Source organism: Haliotis rubra, unplaced genomic scaffold (assembly GCF_003918875.1).
Source record: "Haliotis rubra isolate DU_JTF1 unplaced genomic scaffold, ASM391887v1 Scf1105, whole genome shotgun sequence".
In the NCBI taxonomy this organism is placed as follows: Eukaryota; Metazoa; Mollusca; class Gastropoda; order Lepetellida; family Haliotidae; genus Haliotis; species Haliotis rubra.
In genome coordinates this window covers 128,513-151,985 of record NW_025765010.1, presented here as the reverse complement: position 1 = coordinate 151,985, position 23,473 = coordinate 128,513, and the positions used below count along the sequence as shown (strand labels likewise).

Below are 23,473 nucleotides of genomic sequence, written 5' to 3'. Positions count from 1 at the left end.
TGACTATGTCCCCTCCTATAGATGGCACTATTACCTGCTGACTATGTCCCCTCCTATAGATGGCACTATTACCTGCTGACTATGTCCCCTCCTATAGATGGCACTATTACCTGCTGACTGTCCCCTCCTATAGATGGCACTATTACCTGCTGACTCATGTCCCTCCTATAGATGGCACTATTACCTGCTGACTATGTCCCTCCTATAGATGGCACTATTACCTGCTGACTATGTCCCCTCTATAGATGGCACTATTACCTGCTGACTATGTCCCTCCTATAGATGGCACTATTACCTGCTGACTATGTCCCTCCTATAGATGGCACTATTACCTGCTGACTATGTCCCTCCTATAGATGGCACTATTACCTGCTGACTATGTCCCCTCCTATAGATGGCACTATTACCTGCTGACTATGTCCCCTCCTATAGATGGCACTATTACCTGCTGACTATATCCCCTCCTATAGATGGCACTATTACCAGCTGACTATGTCCCCTCCTATAGATGGCACTATTACCTGCTGACTATGTCCCCTCCTATAGATGGCACTATTACCTGCTGACTATGTCCCCTCCTATAGATGGCACTATTACCATATATGACCGACTATAAGTCGGAAATTTGATACCAGAAAATGAAGGTAAAAAATCAGACCCGACTTATACTTGAGTTCATTAATCTACCCCAAAAAAACCGAGGTCAGGTGTGTGAATCTGCGAACTCAACTGGCAATGTTTACACCGGAAGCAGGGCGCATATACGTACTGGCAACGTTTCCAAAGGTAAATGACATCGTGGGACAAATAAAACATAAAATATGAAACTTTGTTGTTTGTCTTTTGTAAAATATATTTCATAGTATAAACAATAAATTAAATTTAATCAGATATTTTTATCACAGCTATGCACTTACCGATACTTTGTTATCGCTACGATAAAGTTGGGCCAATGCGACACCTACTTTTTCCGTGAAAAGTCAACTTATTTGTATTCTGTGGCAGTTTTGTGGTGGTTTTGAAAATACTGTTAATGATGAAAATGCAAGTTTACATTTATATCCAGATAAACCACTTAAGGAAGCAAAACTATAGCCGCATTTTTTCCATTTGTGACATGTCATAAAATGCCCGTAATCTCCTCTTTCTTTTATATTTTCATTTCACGTGATCAGAAAAATTATTATAAAAGATTTCTTAAAAATATGTATGGTCAGCCATTTCCCGATATCAGTGGCTTTTCGCTTCGCAACATGACACAACAGCTAAAAATAATTGCTCCGCTTAGATGAATAACATGCGAGGCTTAATCGCTTGATGTCGGGCATCGCTCGAAGGCTCTGAACATCAACAATATCACTGTACCCTTGCCGAGAGTATTTTTCACACTTGTAAGAAGCAATTTTATTGGATAAAAATTGGTTTCTAATGACGCTTTTTCGCCACAGTCTGCTATAAGGGTCGTGATTGGTCAAAACCAGACACGTGACCTAAGGCAGCCAATCATATTACGGCAATGGATACCTTCCTCGTAAACGAAAACTATGGATGTAGACGAAAGTTTTGGGTAAAATAATGCTATTCTGAACATATTAAGCAAGAAATCGCTACCTATACATAAATTATGGGATTTATTTGACGTACCGTGCTAGGTTATGACCTGTGACAAAAATGATTCATGCATATATTTTCGCATTAAACATCGTGGTCCGAAAGCGGAAGATTGAGGCGGCTATGATACCCCATTCGGTGACGGGAAAGGGTCCGAATTTATACTTGAGTTACATGGTTTTGGCAAGAATTTAGAGGGTTGAGAAAGGGGCCCGACTTATAGTCGGATCCGACTTATAGTCGGTCATATACGGTACCTGCTGACTATGTCCCCTCCTATAGATGGCACTATTACCAGCTGACTATGTCCCCTCCTATAGATGGCACTATTACCTGCTGACTATGTCCCCTCCTATAGATGGCACTATTACCTGCTGACTATGTCCCCTCCTATAGATTGCACTAATTCCTGCTTACTATGTCCCCTCCTATAGATGGCACTATTACCAGCTGACTATGTCCCCTCCTATAGATGGCACTATTACCTGCTGACTATGTCCCCTCCTATAGATGGCACTATTACCTGCTGACTGTCCCCTCCTATAGATGGCACTATTACCTGCTGACTATGTCCCCTCCTATAGATGGCACTATTACCTGCTGACTGTCCCCTCCTATAGATGGCACTATTACCTGCTGACTATGTCCCCTCCTATAGATGGCACTATTACCTGCTGACTATGTCCCCTCCTATAGATGGCACTATTACCTGCTGACTATGTCCCCTCCTATAGATGGCACTATTACCTGCTGACTATGTCCCCTCCTATAGATGGCACTATTACCTGCTGACTATGTCCCCTCCTATAGATGGCACTATTACCAGCTGACTGTCTCCTCCTATAGATGGCACTATTACCAGCTGACTATGTCCCCTCCTATAGATGGCACTATTACCTGCTGACTGTGTCCCCTCCTATAGATGGCACTATTACCAGCTGACTATGTCCCCTCCTATAGATGGCACTATTACCTGCTGACTATGTCCCCTCCTATAGATGGCACTATTACCTGCTGACTATGTCCCCTCCTATAGATGGCACTATTACCTGCTGACTATGTCCCTCCTATAGATGGCACTATTACCTGCTGACTATGTCCCTCCTATAGATTGCACTATGCTGACTATGTCTATTACTATTACTGCTGACTATGTCCCCTCCTATAGATGGCACTATTACCTGCTGACTATGTCCCCTCCTATAGATGGCACTATTACCTGCTGACTATGTCCCCTCCTATAGATGGCACTATTACCTGCTGACTATGTCCCCTCCTATAGATGGCACTATTACCTGCTGACTATGTCCCCTCCTATAGATGGCACTATTACCTGCTGACTATGTCCCCTCCTATAGATGGCACTATTACCTGCTGACTATGTCCCCTCCTATAGATGGCACTATTACCTGCTGACTATGTCCCCTCCTATAGATGGCACTATTACCTGCTGACTATGTCCCCTCCTATAGATGGCACTATTACCTGCTGACTATGTCCCCTCCTGTGGGTGACCAGGCCACCACCTTGTAGCCCTTGCTGGACGTCTGACATCCCGTCTTTGGACACAGTGTCCGGTCAAGCATCAGCTGATGAATCTCCTCTATCAAAACACAGCACATAGGAACATGATGGTGCTACAGATTGGTGATTGCAATAGACGGCTGTACATAGATGTTAGCATTATTAAATGTAAAACATATTTCGAGCCTGAAATCTGGGAGACATTACTTCGATCAGACAAGATGCCAACATTCAGCAACATGTCAAAAGTAAACGTAATTAAAAATTTACAAGAAGGTAACTTTCCTAATTCAAGTGGTCTAGCCTAGTAGAGACTTGAATTTCACTTGCAACAATGCCATTAAACATGACAAAGAGTAAGAGGTGTTAATGCTTTGTTTTATAACATAAATCTCATCATTTAAGATGGAAAAATCAACCATTGTGAAGTGGCAACTGTCAAAATGTGAAACAGACATGTTTCTGGAAAAACTCAAATGTCCTCTCTTTATATAAACTGATATTATTATCTATATTATACATATTGATATTATTGTGACAGGCAAAAATCTCTAACCTGTTTCCAAAGATTTGGAAAACTCCTCAAAATCAAAAGACACAAAGCTGACAGCATCTTCTTTAGGAGGAGGTATATTGGAGTGCAGAAAATGGCAAGTTGCATCTACATGTAAGGGTCTGATAGAAAGTTCCTGGAAAGCAAACCGTACACATCAACAATCTCCTTTAAATCAAATACTCGGTACCCATCTCCGTTAAGTTCTATCGTTGCAGGTAAACATTGTAAGCCGCAAAGCAGCATTGAGGTTACAAAATTTGCAGCATGAATGAGCTAATAAATTAAACTAACACATCTTATTTTTATATCCTGAAAATGAGCTACAAAGTTTGGAAGCAGAATTTTCTTATAGGATATTTATATAGCGCACATATCCAGGCAACTAGTGCATGCTCAAAGCGCTGGTATTTTTTTCCCTTGAGCATTGGATGTCAATCTCAACGGCACATCGTATTATCAATCTCAACTCCCTGGGGAGTATTCAACTTTTGCAGCCACTAGGTGCACCGAGTTATTGTGGCTTTCTCATCCTAACGAGGTACCCATTCACAGCTGGGTGGACTAGGACAACATAGTCACAGTACTTTGTCCAAGTTCACCGCACGTTGCTGTACCCGCAACTAGGTGTTTGCACGTATTCATGTGGCCACCATCTGGTCATATACCAACCAACGGATTCGTGGGTTCTTTTAAGTGCACAGGGTTGTGTACTGTACACTAGGGGTTGTGACAACACTGAAAGAGTCTGCACACAAAGTTGACTCCAAGGTTTTCACACCCGGTCACAGGTGGGCTCGAACCCAACACCTAAACCTCGCTGGATCACTAGCCTGGCACCTTAGCCAGCTCGCCCAACGCGACCCCCAATTTACAGTGCCTAAATAATTTTGCTGTGAAACGTTTATGCTCCTGACAGTGAAACATTAAAAACATTTTTTTTATTTGGCACACGTTTAGCATATGCACAGTTTGTGGTAGACCAGCATATAACTATAGTCCGTCAACTTAACTTTTGGCACACTGTTTTTCACAATTTACATAAAACTCCTGAATATTTTAAACCGCTACTCTGTTCATATGGTACTTGTATACCGTGACCTAACAAGATATCGATTTTAGTAATTTTAAAAGGTTTATTAAAGATTTTGCCTTTAAATCTGTCATATAATAATTGTAAAACTGTGGAGAGTTTTACGAGGGGTTAACGCACGTGATGGAAAAGCCAACAACATTGTAAAATGTGTGTCAGCGTGATATGTACATGCACAGGTATTTACATTAGCACGCTTAAGTGATGTCAAAGATCGTCAACACACAGGTTGTGGTAAAAACGATGTTGTACAAAGATGACTGGTAAATCATCAAAAGAGTTTACAACTTTTTCAAGCTCAAGGCAAAGCGAAAAACACCCTCTTTTTCAATTGAGTGTTTCTCCAAAAGACATTAATGCCATCAAGATCTGCAAAAGAATATAGCAAAGAGTTATCTCCCATGACACTCTTTCAGAGACTGACGATGACATGAAAATCGGAACCATCTCAAAACATTCAAAGAAAAGAAAGCTTGATGAATTCGATGGAAGGGTTGTGAGGGACGTCATGAGTCGGTTACATCGATCCAGTGAGTCCATATCGTCAAGCAAACTGAAGAAAATAGAGTTCAAAAGAAGACCTGACATCAATGTATCAAAGCATACCATATGCAATTGCAAGCTGTTGCTCAAATTTGGATCTTGATACAAGAGATTGAGCAACCAGTATTTAAAGACTTCAATAAATCTGCTTGTTTAAAATGGATTTGTGATGATTATACAGTCCCTTTAGATTTGCTTGCAGGCGTAACAATGTAAACAAGATGCACGCGTGTCACACCATGTTGTTTGCTGTTCCATTGTATCATTTTACTCCCTTGTATAACTACTTCTATTTTTCATATTTTTATAAGATGGCTTCTTAAGAAGAAGCTTTAATAATTGACATAAAATTATGAAATTTAAACCTGAGATAGGTCATAAGATATAAAGAGCGTATGCCTAAAAACATTTTGAAGGCATTTTTGGTTAAAAGGTAAATTGTGAAAAACAGGGTGCCAAAAGTTCAGTTGACGGACTATAGACGACTTTGCACTCTACCAAGCTGGAATACGAGTTTATGCATTGACGTGTGTAGCTTGTAGGTCTGGTATCCAAGGGAAAGGGTTGAGTTCTGGGTAACTAACATAGACGAGAGCCGCAAGGATAACCTGCAATAACGCCCGGAAATGTTAAACTCGTTGGACTGTCTCCGGTTTATTTGTGAAGTGGCTGATCATCAAAATGTCATGTCTGTAGTTGCCCCGGCGTACAGTTCACATGAATACACTCGTATTCCAGCCAAGGCCTGACCACCCCGGCGTATTGAGGTGCGACAGACATTCATATCTCTTATACTTAACAACGACATCAGTTCCTAAATGATTACCAATACAAACAATCCCCCGTCCGTGGCAATGGCTATTCTGTTATCGTCTGACCATGATATCGTGTTGCAGGCAGTAACGTTTGAAGGAAATGTAGCTACAAAGCTTCCCGCTGCCGCCATGTTTGAAACAAAATCGACGGCAATAAGGGAAAAGAAATGTGATTGGTCAAATATTGACGAGGGATCCAATAAAACGTTCGAATGCATTTCAAGCACGTGCTGTTTCTCTCGTTTCGTTTTATTGGTTACTCCGTCCGATTTTACACCAATCACGTCGTTCGTTTCAAATACTTCTCAGATGTAAACTTCAACACGTGTTTGTCGTTCATAATAAATATTGAACAGAAACGATGTCCTTTAAATTTAATTTTTCCATGCCTTCAGATGATACCATCGATGAAAAGGGTAAATACATGACTTGTGCTTTTAGGTATTCATTCAATCGTGGAGGGGTGGGTGGATAAACACTGAATTATCTCGATCGTTGTGAAGTAAACAGGTAAAGCAGTGGTCAGGTCACATATTCACTCCTGACGAATACATCAAATACGACAGTCGAAACCTTACCATATATGTCGAATTCGGATATAGCGAAAGGATTTGCCTTCACTGTGTATATAGAATTCCCGATAGAAATTGATGTATAATTAATCAAGTCCTGTAGTTTCCTATTATATCGCAATTAGTGGGTGCTCATGATGTCGATCACTTATTTCTGGTCCAGCCTCGATTATTTACAGTCTGCATGAATATTGCTGAGTGACATTAACTAACAAACTATTAATTACGAGCTGATTACATAAATACAATGTCTCAATTTCATATATTTACAAAGTCTTGACCAATGTTAAATATGTTATAAACCAAACCATGCATATAATTTACATTTTTCCATGTTTAGAATTTAAGTGCATTGTTCCTAAGTAATGACAGAAAACTGAATTAGCATTTAAAATGTGTAAGATGAAGAAAGGTCACATCTTTCAAGACAACGTGTATGATGCTACCAAGAATGCTGCTAGAGTGACCAACTTAATGTTGAATTTTGTTGCTGTACTTGCACTTGAAATGTGAGACATGTGAGATGTTGCGTCTAGTTAGCAAAGGGAGATAAACACTGCGTTTTTCAGATTTTAGCATTCTTATATGTTGGATGTCCAGAAATTTTGTTTTGAACCAGTTGCATAGCAGTTTAATTATTGAAAGTATTGCAGGTAAAACACTGATAAATTTTAAATTGAGATCCTTTTTCAAATCATTGTTCAGTGGTGATTTATCTTCTGTTAAACTTGCATCCTTCTCACTTCATCAAAACGAACAGGTTATGTAAATGAAGCAAAGCATAATTTCTTTTAAGTGCATGATGGTCCCCTGCAATTCATGCTCATTTTATAGACAATTTTCCAAAACGTTTTTGAGTTTTTATATCACTGAGCTGAGCTGAGTATGGTTTTACGACGTTTTTAGCAATTTTCCAGCAAAATCACGACGGGGGACACCAGAAATGGGCTTCACAAGTTGTACCCATGTGGGGAATCGAACCCGGGCCTTCGGCGTGACGAGCGAACGCTTTAACCACTAGGCTACCCCACCGCCCCTTTATTTTACTATGGGTCAAACAATAATATACTGATGAAGATGTTTTGTCTTGTTTTTAGCTCATTTAGACAATTCAGCCAGCGTCATAACTGATGATGACGATTCTAAAGCTCTACCTTCACAAGAAATCTCACGGAACACAGCACAGGTAATTCATGGCACTAGTTCATGAGGTCTGCAGTCTGAAATAATCACCAGCAATTAACCATGCATTTCTGGGAAGTCACCCTCACCAACTTTCCTCCAACAAACATTCAAAATGTACTTGACATGTGATGCCTTCATGTCCATGTAGGTTGCATGTATGGGATAATGAGATCCTTTATTCTTGTTGAAAGCAGTTTAAACATCATTCTACTCAACATTTTAATGAATTGCTGCAAAAAAGGCATTTTCATAACATGGACAACGTAATACAAAGATTGTGAATGCTTGTACTGAAATGTTGCAATAAAAGAATAAAGAAGGTGAAGGCATTGGCTTGATAAAGGTATTAGCATCAATACAGAAATATAGAAAGAAACATAGTCAGTTATGTTTTTCCCTGATGCGCCTGAAGGAACTTCCATAGTTGTGCCCAGATTCTGGATTAATGATACTGAGAATTCCCGTATTTAAGCCCGGGGCTTAAATACGGAAAATCACTGTTCTAGTGATGAAATATTTTAACCATATTTAAGCCCAGGGCTTAAATTCGAAAATGCACTGTATGTTGATAAAATAAAAAGAATCGGTTTTTTAAAAAACTCTTTTATCAAGAAACTGGGCTATAAATTCAAAATTGAATGACCACATGGTTCAATTTAACTGCAACTGCATGCACATCATAGGGGTTAAGATGATCAATTTCTGTCACAAATAACTGCCCTGTAACCGGTGTCCAAAATGTTCTGTAAACGTGATAACCTCGCACAGCACTACTAAAGTTAAAAACGTCGAGGTTCGCCATGCATTTGGAAAGGGACATCACTCTAAATACCAAAGAATTAAATCCAAATTTAAGCCCATGGGCTTAAATATGGAAAAGAATCCCATATTTTAGCCCATGGGCTAAACTTAGTGTTGGCCTATATACGGGAATTCCCGGGAGTAAGATGATATGAATATGAAGGAAGCCATTCACAGACTCACTCAGATCATGACTAATGATGGCAGTCTGTGTTTCCAGAATGTTGGTGATCTGAGTACAACTGAACACAACGTATGTGGTGTTGTATTTAGAGTGATCCGTCAACAAGATGTCAATGTCAGCAGCTCGGCGCTCCAAGTTACAACAGATTCTGATCTTGTTCCTGGTGTTTATGAAGGTAACCATAGTTACGCGACATGAAAATATTCTTGTTTCTCATCACTGTTTAAAAAAAATATGGGTCGGACGGATTTTATGTTTACATTTTATTTTATTTTATGTCCAAAACCCCTTGATTTCTATGGAAATTTACAGCTTTTCTCTAATATAAAATGAAAATAAAATATTCATGCACATCATGTCAATGTTGCGTTTTCTCTTTTATAAAAATTAAAAAAATCTTAGGTTTGGGTCGAATGTTTGGCTTCGGCGGTAACGAGAAACAAGAATATTTTAATGTATGGCCTTACTGAAATATAATGTTAACACCAATGAGTAAGCTATCAATCTTAACGGGACAGGTTTATCACAATTTCATCCCATACACATAATAATCTTTCATAAATAACATGGAGGGTGGTGGAGTAGCCGAGTGGTTAAAGCATTCGCTCGTCACCCCGAAGACCCGGGTTCGATTCCCCACATAGGTACAATAAGTGAAGGCCATGATATTGCTGGAATATTGCTAAAAGTGGTGTAAAACCATACTCACTCACTCACTCATAAATAACAGGACCATATCATGTGTATACCCATCAAAAAAGTTAATTTATAAGAATTGGGTCTTTAAACGTCTTTTGAATGGCATATGATCAGCGTAAGGTAGAGACTGCCTCCGTGGTGTAGTGGTTAGAGTGTTCGCCCAGAGAGCAGAAGGTCGCGGGTTCGATCCCGGCCCGCGTCATACCAAAAGACGTCAAAGTATGGTACCTTTTGGTCCCTGTCTGGCTCTCGGTATTAATGGGTACAACAAGGACTGGTTGGCTCGGAGTCAGTATAATGTCTCTGAGTGGGGTATTCATGCTTCACTGCGGCATGGTATCTCAGTGAGCTAGCACTATAAAACCATTTTGAGTCTGGGCTAGAACAAGCATCCCCACATAAACAAGCATGCACGTCGTCATATGAGCGAAATATTTTAAAGTACGACGTTAAACCCAATTTCACCTCACCTCACCTTACGGTAGCCAGGGAATTACCCTGGTCTGTTTTTGAGACCAGGGATTTCAAGTAAAATTTCAGATTTAATAGGGGATTCCCATGATGGTAACTTGATGCTCAAAGCCTTTATGACTATTATGGCTGAAGATTTCAGTGTTAGACTGAAGAAAGTCAATTACAGACATGCTGAACTTTCTTACCTGAGAGGAAATGTTTGTTTGTTTATTGTTTAATGCCACACTCAGCGATATTCCAGCTATATGATGGCGATCTGTAAATAATCAGTCCAGGGACTGACGTCATGAGCATCGTTTTATCCATTTGGGACTTGCATCAGCCAATTCAATAATGTTTGTAGTTCTTTTCGTAAAGAAACGTCAAAGCACACAGATTGGTTGGTTGGTGTTCAATGTTCCAGCTATATCCGTAAATAATTAAGTCTGGACCAGATAATCCAGTGATCAATAGCATGAACATTGATTTATGAAATTGGGATGCGATAACATGTGTCAACCAAGTCAGCGAGTCTGATCACCTGACCCTATTTGTCGACTCTTACAACAATCATGGGTTGCTGAAGACCAGTTCTAACCTGGATCTTTGTTGGTAATAATTGGAAGGAATTGGTTGCTTACAAACATTGACTCTGGGATGCAAATAAAAAGTTGTGATGTTAATTCACTTTCTAATTATCACTGTTTCAGGAGGTCTGAAGATATGGGAGTGTGGTGTAGATTTAGCAGAGTACCTCATCAATCACAACATTGACTGTAAAGGGTTACGTGTGTTAGAGGTGAGAGCTAGTGAAGTCTTTGATTGGTAATTAGATGAAATGGGGTTTAAAGGTTGTGTCCACAAATATTTTACTCAAATAGCAACATGCATGACTTTGAATTGACCGGATATAAGCCAGTTTTGTTGTGCAGGGGCGAAAGAAAAAGTTAAGTTTTCTTTCTCATTTGCTTGTTACTTTAAATCCTGTGAGTTATTTTTTCCTCATTTAGTGAAATACTTGTTCAATTTCAATTATGAATCAGAAAATTGATGTTGTGTTAAAGAACAGACTTCAATGAGTACCAAGCGGCATTTATTTGTCTTCTTGGTGGAAAAAATGTAAAGTGTTCCTCCATAATCACTTTCTTTTCAGTTTAAAGTTTCAATGTAAATTTAAAGCAGTCCTACACCCTCACTTTAAAGAAAAACATGCTTGAGAAATATTTACATTTTAAAGTTGGCATACGTTTCGACTTACGCAAGGTTATTTCTAGGGCTGCCAGATCTTCACGGAAAGAGTCAGTGGTTGGTGTAAAAGATTTGTTTCATGAGATGACTGTATGTATAACCTGGGTTTATTATTCCCTGCTTTGAAGAGGGAGGGGATATAGGTTTGAGCTCCATCGTCGGAGATGATGGGACAGATTTTCTAAAAAAACCCCGTTATAGATAGGGAAACCAAATTTGGTATGTCTTTTCAGGACATAAATGCCTTGATTGAGTTTGAAAACAGAAACCGTGTTACAATTTGTTACAGAGTTATGGCCCTTGTCATGGGTTTATTGACTTAGTACATGGTATCCCCAATGGGGACAGATTTTCTCAGAAACCGTGATAGACAGGGAAACAGATGGGACAGATTTTCTAAAAACAAAACGTTTTAGATAGAGAAACCAAATTTGATATGGGTTTTCAGGACATGAATGCCTTGATGGAGTTCGACAAACGGAAACCATGATACAATTTGTTACAGAGTTATGGCCCTTGTCATGCGTTTCTTGATTTAATGCACTATCTAACTGTAATAGTTAAGGAAACCAAATGTGGTATGTGTTTTCAGGACATGAATATTGTGGTGGATTTAAAAAACTGGAACCAAATGGGTACAGAACACTGTGGCGGGGATATTGATGATCATGTCTTCTTGTTTCAGCTGGGATGTGGAGCAGGGCTACCAGGACTTACCGCCATGCACAAGGGAGCAGCCGTGGTCGACTTTCAGGATTACGTAAGTGGGGGGAGGTATTATCCCTTGGGACATTAACTCTGTGTTTCCATTGTTTGGAAAGTATATAATAAACTATATCAAAGGTGTTTAGGTATTTTCAATGTGTGAATGCTTACGTTAATAAACTGCTGCCAATAATCCAGTCTGGACCGAACAGTCCAGTGACTAATTTTTGCTGTGTTTTCTGGTGAACTGATTTCTTGTTGTTACAGAACCCTGAAGTGGTTGAAAATATCACAATTCCAAATGTTGAACTTAATCAATGTTCAGACTGCAAGTGTCGATTCTTTTCTGGAGATTGGAGTTCTCTCCCCTTAACAATCTGTACCGATGATGAAGAGAAGCGGTGAGTTCATACAGTGTTCCATTGCATATTGTTACCAGGGTGACGGTGTGCATTTTACAGGAATATGTGAATTAAGCAGGAGTATAAAACTCTTTGTGAAAAGGTTCACGGTTATAGTTCATTATACATTTGTAGACTTCAGAGTGTAATAATTCTGTGGTCACATGTTTATGTATGACAATCTATATCCAAAAGGGTAAGATTAAATAGAACTGGATAACTGTAGCATTTATCGGTGGACATTTGAATTTCAGAGTTGAAGCTGGGTGGGTAGGATGAATTAAAACAATATATATTATGTCAAAATTATGTTGTTTACAACATATAAATTAATAGAATCAGTCAAGCTGGATATTCTGAAAAATGGAAGTGTTTTAAATCCAAAATAATTTCTAGTACCCACTTTTCAGGGAATTAAATCCACACACCAGAATATTGATAAATATTGAATGTTCGGTCTGTAGTTCGTTAACTTCCCAGGCCTCTGTTGCAGGTATGACATAATCCTGACAGCAGAGACAATCTACAACACCAGGAGTTACAGAAAACTTCACCAGGCGTTCCAGCAACTCCTCAAGCAGAATGGAACCATGTATCCAAGATCAGCTGATTTTGTCACAATGGAAACCCTCATTAAAGAGGGTCTATGTTTAATTCTGGTGCTTATGGCAATGTCTGGATACTGCAGATAGTGTTGTATGTTAATCTTAGATATTCTGTGTGTAATCAGGGTACTAATTACCTGCATATGTCTAGGGACATAAGCTTAGCCATGTGGTTAAAGCATTTGCTCTGAAGGCCCAGGTTCAAATCCCTACTTTGGTACAAATGAAGCATAGTTCCAGTGTCCTGTCGTGAAGCATAATAAAACCACAGTCACTTACTGAGAACGATAATAATTTGAGATATAAAGCAAATATGATGTTTCAGGGTTTTGAATCGATCTCAAAACTGGCTGGGATGCCAATGTATCAGAGCAATCTCCCCATTCAAGAGTTCTGTGTTGTGAGATGACACCTATATATCGTTTTGACAATAAGTGGAGTAAGTAGATGTCAGAGAACATGTATTGGTTTTTGGTCACTGGTGATGTGAATATTGCAGTTACATGGTGAATATAATATATAGTCCTATGTTTAACATTTTTTCAATTCTCAACACTTCCTAATCTTTACATTTTTTGATACTTAATTCCAAACACTGCACAAGTATTTTGGATGTGTACTGTACTAGAATGTTGTTTCGCTGTATTTGCCTGAACCGTGTCCAGCTACCTAGCAGCCAAGTCAACCTACTTTGGTGTTGGAGGGGGAACACGGCTGTTTGAGGCCTTCCTGAAGAGGGAGAACGTCTTCACCAGCCAGGTGTGTTTGGAGATAGAAGCAGGTGAGAACATAATATTTATTTGTCAAGCAGGTGAGAACGTGGTAAATAGAACAAATGAGAACAGTATCAGGATACCTTTTCAAGCAGGTAAGGATGGTTTTAGTTAGAATAACCAGGTGTCAAGAAATGGACAGGTGACATTTATTAGAGGTACGTTGGGGAAGATTGGTGAGAGGGGTCTGTCAGCAACATATGCAAAGTCCTAAGGCCAATCAAACTGTCCCACCCCAAATTATTCAAATATTAATTAATTATGAGTGAGTTTTACGCCACTTTTAGCAATATTCCAGCAATATCACGGCAGGGGATACCACAAATGGGCTTTGTACCCATGTGGGGAAACGAACCTGGGTCTTCGGTGTGACGAGCGAACACTTGAACCACTGGGCTACCCCACCGCTCCATTAATTATGATGAGCAGGTGTAATTTTAGTTTTCATTAGTATGAGCAGGTGTGAATCTTGGACAGTATTTATTGTCATTCCCACATTTCACATTTGCCATATACTGGCAGAGGTAATGAGATCTCAGGACTGCCTGACTGAGTTTGGTTTTACGCCGCTTTTAGCAATATTCCAGCAACATCACGGCGGGGGACACCAGAAATGGGAGATCTCAGGAGGATCCGGTTCAGATTGATCTTCAACAACCCATGCTTGTTGTAAGAGGCAATTAATGGGTTCGTGTGGTCAGACTCACTGACAACGTATCCCAATTGTGTCATGATGTTAATCACCGGATTGTTTGGTCCAGACTTGATTATTTACATACTGCTGTCATATAGCTGGAATATTGCAAATTTTCGATAAACAAACAAACAAAGAAACGGAGGTAATGAGAAGAAAAGGACATTTTCAACATTTTTGTATTTTATACATATCAGATTTCTACATGTATTTTCTTTGCAGGTGTGCCAAGGGAGATCTTAAAGGTGACACGACAGACATCCTGACATGAGCCCACCATTGTTGTACATACTGTACATACAGCAAACACTGTACATAATACAAATAAAGACTCTCATAGATCAATCTGGAACTGTACTGAGTGCATGTATATCCTTATTCTGTAGCTCATGCGCAGATCGATGCTCATGCTGTTGATCACTGGATTGTCTGGTTCAGACTTGATTATTTACAGACTGACGCCATATAGCTGGAAAATTGCTGAGTGTGGCTTAAAACTAAACTCACTCACTCACTGTAGCTCATGAGTGAGTGAGTTGGGTTTTAGGAATATTCCAGCATTATCATGGCGGGGGACACCAGAAATGGGCTTCACACATTGTACCCATGTGGGGAATTGAACCCGGCCTTCGGCTTTAACCACTGAGCTGGCTCACTGCCCTGTAGCTCATGTGATTGAAAGTTAAATGGCAATGTCATGGCCTGGTTCATTGTCTGCCATTGTTGTTGGTGCCTACAAACTGTCGGTTGTCTGCCTGTCAGTTGTATGGAATGATATTAGTGAAAAAGTCAAGACAGACCGACAACAGATCAACAGATGGACAGTGCCCTGTAATAACATCCACGTGGCAAGTGCCCACATCATCAAATTGTGACTTATTTAGATGTGACATGAATAGATGTGACATGAAGTATGAGAGCTAGTATCATCTTTGGAGCACTATTTCTGTTCCAATGAATGATCCTCCATCCTGCCCGAGGCACAACTTGTGAGACGAGTCCGAACCAATCCTGCACACATGAACGTTGGTTCTCCCCTCTGAAGCTACAACAATGTCCCGTGCTGTCTCGATCTTGAGCTTGACGCCTCCCGTAACGTCATATGGAGAAGTAGAAGTTGATATTGTCTGTCCATCCCTTTCATCAGCAGCAGTCATGCTACCAGCGTCAGATGAAGATGAAGATATTGATGAACCAGTCTTCAGAGATCCATCTTTCCCTACGCCAATACAAGGCAGTAACACAGCACCTGTTGTAACAAACATACAGAATTTTAATAGTTTTGATTATGAGTGAGTGAGTTTGGTTTTACACCGCTTTTAGCTGTTTGCTAACAATATCATGGCAGGGGACACCAGAAATGGGCTTCACACATGTTGGGAATCGAATCTGGGTCTTCGGCGTGATGAGCGAACGCATTAACCACTAAGCTACCCCACCGCCCCAGTTTGGATTGTGGTTTTTTAAGGCTGGACCTTTGTACCTCTGCTATAGCATGTGTCGGATTTGCAATGGTGGCCATTTTGAAAATGTGACTCTTCACTCACATTAATGGAAACTGTCTATCAGTCTTGACTGATCTTTAATTGCCACTACTATCATGCCAACAAATCAAATACTTGGATCACATAAACCCAGTAGCACCTCCTGCAATGTTGCAATGGAATGAGCCACATCTACCATGGTGGCCATTTTGAAAAAATAATGTTTGCTAAACTTAGAGGAAAACTGGCATCTATCAGTCTACTGTTGTGTCAACAAATGAAATGCCTTGATAACAGAAACCCCGCTAGCACCTGGTGAGTTGCTATGATATATACAGCTGGATAATTGGTGAATAATTCATGGACTTATCAGCTTGGAGGTATATACCCAAAAAATACCTGTCTGGTCTGGAGGTCTGTCATAGATGCCGTCAACATCGGTGAGGAACACAACATGGTCGACGGTGAACACTTCACACAAAGTCTGAAACGTGGAACTGATGTCTCAGAAAGGTGATACACACAGCAGAAATTTGTATCTCTGGCCTCCATAATCCAGATACATCTGCAAGGCCAAATATATTAAAGAGAAGAAAAACAAGAGGAAAACATAAAAAAATATTTTCCACTCATATTATTCACACACGCAGGAACAGATTACAACCTCTTGATGAGTGATTTTGTTTTTATTTTAGCTCACACAGTGCAATATTGTGCAGCACTAAACATTCAGCTTGATGCACATCTGTGCAAGCAGGATAGGGTTGGTCAGACTCGTGAACATAAAGTGAAGTAATGCGGCAATCAAGTCTGGACCAGATAATCCAGTGTTTGCAACTTTGAGCAACAATCAACGCTGTTGGTGTATAATGTCACACGGTTAGTCAAGTCACTGGGTCTGCTAAACTATTCGATCAAGCTGCTTGTATGACGAGCAAAGGTTGGTGTGGAAATATTCCAACCCCAAATCTCCACAGACTAGTCAGTCAGATTAAGGTGTAAGGTAACCTTGATGATGGTATCCCCGCTGAGGATGCACCCGCCGATGTTGGTGTCACGGACGGAGTCTCCATGCATTACTGGGACGAACCCAGCATCCAGCAGATGACTGAGTGTTTCTAGGCCATTAGAGATCACTTTCTTACTTCTTGTCACCCATGAACTGCAGGGCTGAAACATTACCTTCATCAGTTATTTGGTTTCAGGGTGCGGTGGGTTGAGCGGTTAAAGCGTTCGCTCGTCATCCAGGTTCGATTCCCCACATCGGTACAATGTGTGAAGTCCATTTCTGGTGTCCCCTGTTGTGATATTGCTGGAATATTACAATAAGTGTCGTAACACCCAAATCACTCACTACTTGGTTTCAGTTTTCAGATTCTGCAGATTCCATATTTCATTATTGTGGAATGAGTGAGTGAGTATTTTTCACGCCGCTTTTTGCAATATTCCAGCAATATCACGGGGGGGACACCAGAAATGGGCTTCACACATTGTGCCCATGTGGGAAATCGAACCCGGATGTTCGACATGACGAGCCAACACATTATCCATAAGGCTACCCTACCACCACCCCTATTGTGGAATGAAAAGAAACTGTCACATATTTTTTCTTCAGTGAATCTATTAAGATTTCTCTCCCTGGAAACCTATACCGGAAGGAAACAATGAGCAAGCGAGTGTGTGTGAGTGAGCATGGTCCTTTTAACACCACATTTTGCAATAATTGAGCAATACCATGTTATGTGACACCAGGAATGGGCTTCACACATTACAGCCTTGTGGGGAATCGAACCCGGGTCTTCGCATGATGAGTGAACACCCCACCACTAGGCTACCCCACCACCGCATTAATAAAACATTGGGAACCTGGATTAACACTGACTGCTGTTGCCATTTTCACTCAATAGAATCAACCCTGGGTGAGTACTTGTTATAACAGGCAAATTAATGGATGGAGATAAACAGGAACCGCTGCAACATTGTGTTGGCCTGGCGCCAGTTACCGAAGTAAACTCTGCATACTCACCGAGCAGGGAACAGCAGCAACGTTGTGTTGTATCAGGCTATTGACCACAAGAGTATTCAACTGAAATAGATGGTAGGCGGTCTGCATTATGTTCACATGATACCCATCTCCCACCCCGAATTTTTACTCTGGCGTTTAATAATATAAGTGGTGGAATTGGGTTTAACGTCGTGCTTGAGAATATTTCGCTCATATGACGACGCATGCATGCGTGTGTATGTGTATGTGCGGCTGCTTGTACTAGCCCAGACTTAAGCTGGTTTTATAGTGCTAGCCCACTGAGATACCATGCCGCAGTGAAGCATGAATACCCCACTCAGACACATTATACTGACTCCGAGCAGACCAGTCCTTGTTGTACCCATTAATGCCGAGCGCCAGGCAGGGACCAACAAGTACCATATTTTAACGTCTTTTGGTATGACGCGATCGGGGATCGAACCCGCGACCTTCCGCACTCCGGGCGGACGCTCTTACCACTACATTAATAATATAAAGGTTTACTTATTTCAGTTTTCCCCAATGTTGAGAATTATTTGCCCAGATGTGATAAAATACTACCCTTGCTCATTTGATCTTTCTTCATCTACTAAAAAAATGTTACCGAAGCAAAGCAAATAGATCTACATCATAAATTGATTTAAAGTCTTTTAATAAATTTTAAATTTCATCAAATAAGTTACAAAATTAGTAAAAAACATTTGCTATATTTTTTGCTTCAATTGATACATTTTTCACCTGCTAGTTGAGATTGGCGATGAGAAACACATAAAAATACCATATGAAACATCCATAGCTTTATAGCTTGATGACGGTGTAAGAATGTACATCGAACATTGTCCATACAATATACAAGAAGTTATCTGTAAAGTCACCTGCTACTTTATTGCTAATATTCTCAAGAAAATATTTATTGTCATGTAAATGTTCAGCCTCATTTAGGGACGCTTCCTTACATACAAAAAGATTTACAAGTTTGTATAGCAACAATTATTGAATGAGGGCACTGACTATGGGTAGTTCTTAATATGCATTTTAACGAATATTGACAGCAGATTTGATGATACAAAACAAGTGTCCTTAGCATGCAAAATATCATTTTGTATAAAATTAGGATTAAGAAAAGAAGAATATTATGGTCTAATTTCAAGGGTATTGCATTTTTAAGTCAAAGAATTAAAACCTGTTCATCTTGACTGGTCTTGCTATCAATGAAATACAAGCCTCCTAAACTATCACCTCAGCTATCACCATGTCAACTTGAATGGGGATGATGTATAATTTCTCTTTGGAATGCCTTACTAAAATCTGCAGCAAACTTGGCTTAATGGCGGCCTTTGTGCAATTGTTAAAATTTATCCCTGATGATAGATGGATTTCACAACATGATTAAACCATGTCAGGGTTTGAACCCAGAATGTATGATGGCAGACTGACACATCAACCATGAAGCTACACTGAAATCATTGTTAGGCCAGACCAATTTGATTTCTTGTTTTACGGATTTCTGTCCTCAGAAAACCTAAAGGCAGGAGGGAAAAATAATAAAAAATAAAACAAATCACCAGTCAAAGTAACATTCCTTTTAAATACTAAAAGTGTTTTACTTTTGGCAATTAATGAAGTGTATATGGGGCAAAAAACAATCAAAAAATATAAAAGTTTACATTTTTGGCCAATAAAAACATTAAGATTTTATTTTTTGAGCGGCGAAAATTAATTATTATTTTTTTTCTTATTCTTGAAAAAATACGACTGGCGGATCCATAAAACAAGAAATGAAATTGGTCTGGCCTTAGCAAGGTTAGGCTAGGAAGTTTGCAAGAGTCACCTTGGCGACAGATTTGTGTGTCTGACAGAAGCCCATCCTTGCAGCGTGTGCTTCTGCCGCCTCCAGATGAGCAAAGCCGGAGTTGACGCTGTACTGCTTTGCCTGATGGTGGCCAAAGGATCTGTTGATGCCATTGAATTTGATGAACATTTAGTTAAAAAAAGTTGTGCTAAAAAAAGTACATCTGCCAAACAGAATAAGTCCAAATAGGGCTTAGATTAATGTTATTTTCGGCCTAGGTCTGTAACAATCAAAACTTGCCAGTCATTTTACACTTGAGTCGGATTCATTCTGTAATGTATTCCCTAAGGTCTTGGAAACAGAATGTAAGATCAGTATAACATAAAAGAATGAATAAACTCGCAAGATGTCCCGTGCTTGGATTCTAACCATGGACATTCTGATTAAAATCGGACGCCTTGTTCACATGACCAAAGAGGTTAACCCGTCAGTAAGCTGACAAGGTAAGGATATCATCTGTGGGATGACTCCACGCCCTGCTACATATTCCCCCGTCAACAGAAGGCAAGTCTGGGTACTGAGACTTATTTTGCTCAAATTTGATATGAATGTGCTCAGCCCCAAGTTGGGGGCCAATAAAGCAGCCATAACTTGTCCGAGTTACGTGCTGGGATTCGAACTAGAGCTGTGTATCGTGGCCTAAGTGGCGAGACGATATATCCTGATACCAGTTTAATGAGGCGAGACGATATATCATGAAAGTATTGGCAAGGAACCTGCAAGACAATTCTCATCACGATTCAATGGCGGCAATACGATGCTTATCCCGATACTTTACCATTTCTAATAACAGAACATATATGATAGTATAAAATGACTGAAACTTCATTTGTTATACAGCAGAACTTGTGTTACATTCACACACATCTGTTAAAGTCTCAGCATTTAATGCTTAAGAAAGTACAGTCACACATATTCAGTATACCTTGATCTAACATGTATAAAATTAAAATTAACGTTTCCCTTGGGAAGCTGTGTTTCTGCACCAATGCTTTCACAAACAGTTCAATGTAATTTATATCAGAATACAGAATCAAGGAAACAAACTTTAAGTACGCATTCTAAATTTTCTCTTCTCTTTGTTCTCTTTGTTAAAGCTAAGACATCGTTCGTAGTTGTTAATAAATGGTGTTTTTTTGTCAAACAACTAAACATATTTCAATTACTTGAAGACAAGTATTCTACAGTTCACGGAGTTTGTAAAATGTTCACACTCTTTCACTTATACACCGACTCCTTTGTTCATGTAACAAAGATAGCAGGCACAAACAAATTTGCATAAGGTTCAATTGGTTTTTATAATTCAGATGAATTTCAAAGAGACTCCCTTCCCATACCTAATGTATCGGGTGTATCGGGATATATCATCTCTTGTGGTGATACATCGATGTATCATGGACCCTCGCGATATAAATATCCTGATATATTGCCTAAATGTGTTTTGTATCGATGCACTCATATCGCGTAGTTGACGATGCAAACATCGATCCTATCGATGGATCGTTACACCACTAATTCGAACCACGGAACTTCTGTAACCTTGTTCTTAAACCCTTTGCTTGTCATGATGAAGACCTGGTTTTAGTTCCCCTATGGGTACAATGTGAAAAGGCCCATTTCTACTGTCCCCAAACATAATATTGCAGGAATATTGGTAAAAGCGCGCAAAACCATACTCACTCACTCTCTCTCACTTGTTCAAATTGAAAATGGCATTTGCAGCTTACAAATACATGGGATTATTTTGTGAATACTGATTCAACTTATTTAAAAAATATATTTTCCTAAGTGAGAACTTTAAGTATGGGGTACTTAGTATCTGCACCACTGGCACACTAAAACAAGAATTGTGAAAGCTATAATCCTACCCAGCTCCGTGTACAACTACGCAGACCATGTTCTTCTGGACACACTCTTCAATCAGTATGGCCGCTTTATTGAGTTCCGCTTCTTTGAGAACTTCTAGTTCATTTTTGTTAGTGATTGCACTCCCACCAAGTTTGACAACAAGATCAACTTTTCTGCAAGACATCATGTGGGAGTTCTCACAACTGAAATAGAATAAAAAATAATTGTTAGACTCTTGGTACAGAGTACCCGATAATTGTAAACATCGAGATTTGTTCCCACTGAAAATGGCTAACCTCTGACCTCTGATCCATCCCTATTCTGAGTATTCATACTTTGTTTAGCCAAATTCTCATATCTGTTTTGAAGCATCACATGTATTCACCCATTTGATTACGTATAAGTCAGTTAGGCCCAATCAAAATGAGAGGTAAAAAAAGAACTGCATGCTGGTTGTAAAATTAATAAACAGTTAGTATGGTGATAACAGCCAATTATTATTTGTCATATGGGATTCAACACCTCAGATCTGGACACTTTCCAGATGCCACACTACATAACTGCTGGGTAGCAGATGCTAAAACTATTATTTATATGTAAAATTCTGCCCCATGATATCTTTCCCATATAATAATTAAACAAATATCTGCACTGAGTAATTCCGATTTTAAATATGGCCACCTCAGCAGCCATCTTGAATTTACCTCACATTTATTTCCTACTGTAACAAAACCCATGAAGATCCAGGTTAGAATTTATCTTAACCCATGCTTGTCGTAAGAGGCAACTAACGGGATTGTGTGGTCAGTCTCGCTGACTTGGATGACACATGTCATTGTATCCCAATTGTGTTGATCGATGCTCATGCTGTTGATCACTGGATTGTCTGGGCCAGACTCAATCACCGCCATATTGCTGGAATATTGCTGAGAGCGGTGTATCACTAAACTCACTCACTACTGTAACAAAATCTAGAACTTTGACCGTGTCATCAAAACCCATTCCTCAAGTAATGACATGAGTTAAGCTGCATTCCTGAAAACATAACACATGAAACATCTGAAACATATCGGCCATAACGGAGCCTTGCATGGTTACCGGTAGGCATATTTCAAGGTCCAAGGTTATTAGCTTTACATTGACAATCATTATTTCACACGTAAAAATCTTGCCTCGAGTCCAAATTCTCATATGATGGCGACTTTGCCGTCCACTAGTCTCAAACTACTTCATATTTCAGCTGGACAAACAACTGCCTTTTCGAGCAAGTCCTGCGAAGGGAGGTTACTCGTGTCATTCTCACATTCTACCTTATGAAAACACTCGATCTGCAAAAAGACGATCGAATCCCCAAAGTTACTACTGCGGCAACACATTTTTCGAAACAATATAGTTTTCATTTTGAGTTAAAGGTGTGAAACTAATAGAGAGCTGAAGACACACTGATACAAAAGATACAATTATAATTGTATATACTGAACATATTTCCTCATGCCTTCATGGTTGATTACAACGTTGTTGAAAGTAAACAGGCTGATATTCTTTGCAGACTGATGAGACTGGCAACAGTGTTACAAGTAAAATGTCCACTAATGAACAGTTTACAAAAACTATTCAATTAAACAATACACTAAATCAAGTGTTACCTTTTACACATAGATTAAATACTGATCGCAATTCGGCACTCTGTATGAACCAGCTTATTGGTTAAAGCGGTCATTCGACACTCAGTCCGAGTTTGATACCCCATATAGTTAGAGCTACTGCTGAATACAAAAACGATTTGAAAAAAGCCCATTTAAAC

At 39.6% G+C, this 23,473-nt stretch overlaps 3 protein-coding genes across 4 annotated transcripts in view; 1 reads left to right on the top strand and 2 right to left on the bottom strand.

Annotated features, from left to right (window-relative positions):
• LOC124287086 overlaps positions 1-6,309 on the bottom strand; it is a 31,503-nt gene extending 25,194 nt beyond the window's left edge. For both annotated transcript variants that reach the window (XM_046723568.1, XM_046723576.1), the window contains exons 1-3: positions 6,151-6,309; positions 3,692-3,824; positions 3,097-3,214 (exon numbers count right to left, since the gene is read on the bottom strand). In XM_046723568.1, coding sequence (XP_046579524.1) covers positions 3,097-3,214; positions 3,692-3,824; positions 6,151-6,270 — 371 coding nt within the window. In that variant the 5' untranslated portion in view covers positions 6,271-6,309. The remainder of the gene's footprint in view (positions 1-3,096; positions 3,215-3,691; positions 3,825-6,150) is intronic.
• A 141-nt stretch (positions 6,310-6,450) lies between these two features.
• Positions 6,451-14,804, top strand: LOC124287076 (histidine protein methyltransferase 1 homolog). Its single transcript, XM_046723558.1, has 9 exons — positions 6,451-6,555; positions 7,809-7,897; positions 8,918-9,056; positions 10,744-10,832; positions 11,967-12,041; positions 12,254-12,387; positions 12,881-12,979; positions 13,658-13,773; positions 14,682-14,804. The coding sequence occupies exons 1-9, from the start codon at positions 6,501-6,503 to the stop codon at positions 14,723-14,725; spliced, it is 840 nt and encodes a 279-aa protein (XP_046579514.1). The 5' UTR covers positions 6,451-6,500; the 3' UTR covers positions 14,726-14,804.
• Positions 14,805-14,982: 178 nt separating this feature from the next.
• LOC124287065 (isopentenyl phosphate kinase-like) lies at positions 14,983-22,960 on the bottom strand. The gene is made up of 7 exons (XM_046723547.1): positions 22,842-22,960; positions 21,690-21,872; positions 19,801-19,921; positions 17,970-18,029; positions 16,952-17,113; positions 16,343-16,427; positions 14,983-15,708 (listed from the first exon to the last, which is right to left on the bottom strand). The coding sequence occupies exons 2-7, from the start codon at positions 21,854-21,856 to the stop codon at positions 15,386-15,388; spliced, it is 918 nt and encodes a 305-aa protein (XP_046579503.1). The 5' UTR covers positions 21,857-21,872; positions 22,842-22,960; the 3' UTR covers positions 14,983-15,385.
• Between the last annotated feature and the right edge of the window lie 513 nt (positions 22,961-23,473).

What these genes read in the sequence shown, in the direction of transcription:
- LOC124287065 (XM_046723547.1), bottom strand. Translation starts at nt 21,856, where the DNA reads ATGATGTCTTGCAGAAAAGTTGATCTTGTTGTCAAACTTGGTGGGAGT. An exon ending in TTGCTGCTGTTCCCTGCTCG is followed by an intron (nt 17,114 to 17,969) that starts GTGAGTATGCAG and finishes GTAATGTTTCAG; the next exon opens with CCCTGCAGTTCATGGGTGAC. An exon ending in GCGGGGATACCATCATCAAG is followed by an intron (nt 16,428 to 16,951) that starts GTTACCTTACAC and finishes TCCACGTTTCAG; the next exon opens with ACTTTGTGTGAAGTGTTCAC.
- LOC124287076 (XM_046723558.1), top strand. Translation starts at nt 6,501, where the DNA reads ATGTCCTTTAAATTTAATTTTTCCATGCCTTCAGATGATACCATCGAT. An exon ending in TCTCACGGAACACAGCACAG is followed by an intron (nt 7,898 to 8,917) that starts GTAATTCATGGC and finishes CTGTGTTTCCAG; the next exon opens with AATGTTGGTGATCTGAGTAC. An exon ending in ACCGATGATGAAGAGAAGCG is followed by an intron (nt 12,388 to 12,880) that starts GTGAGTTCATAC and finishes CCTCTGTTGCAG; the next exon opens with GTATGACATAATCCTGACAG.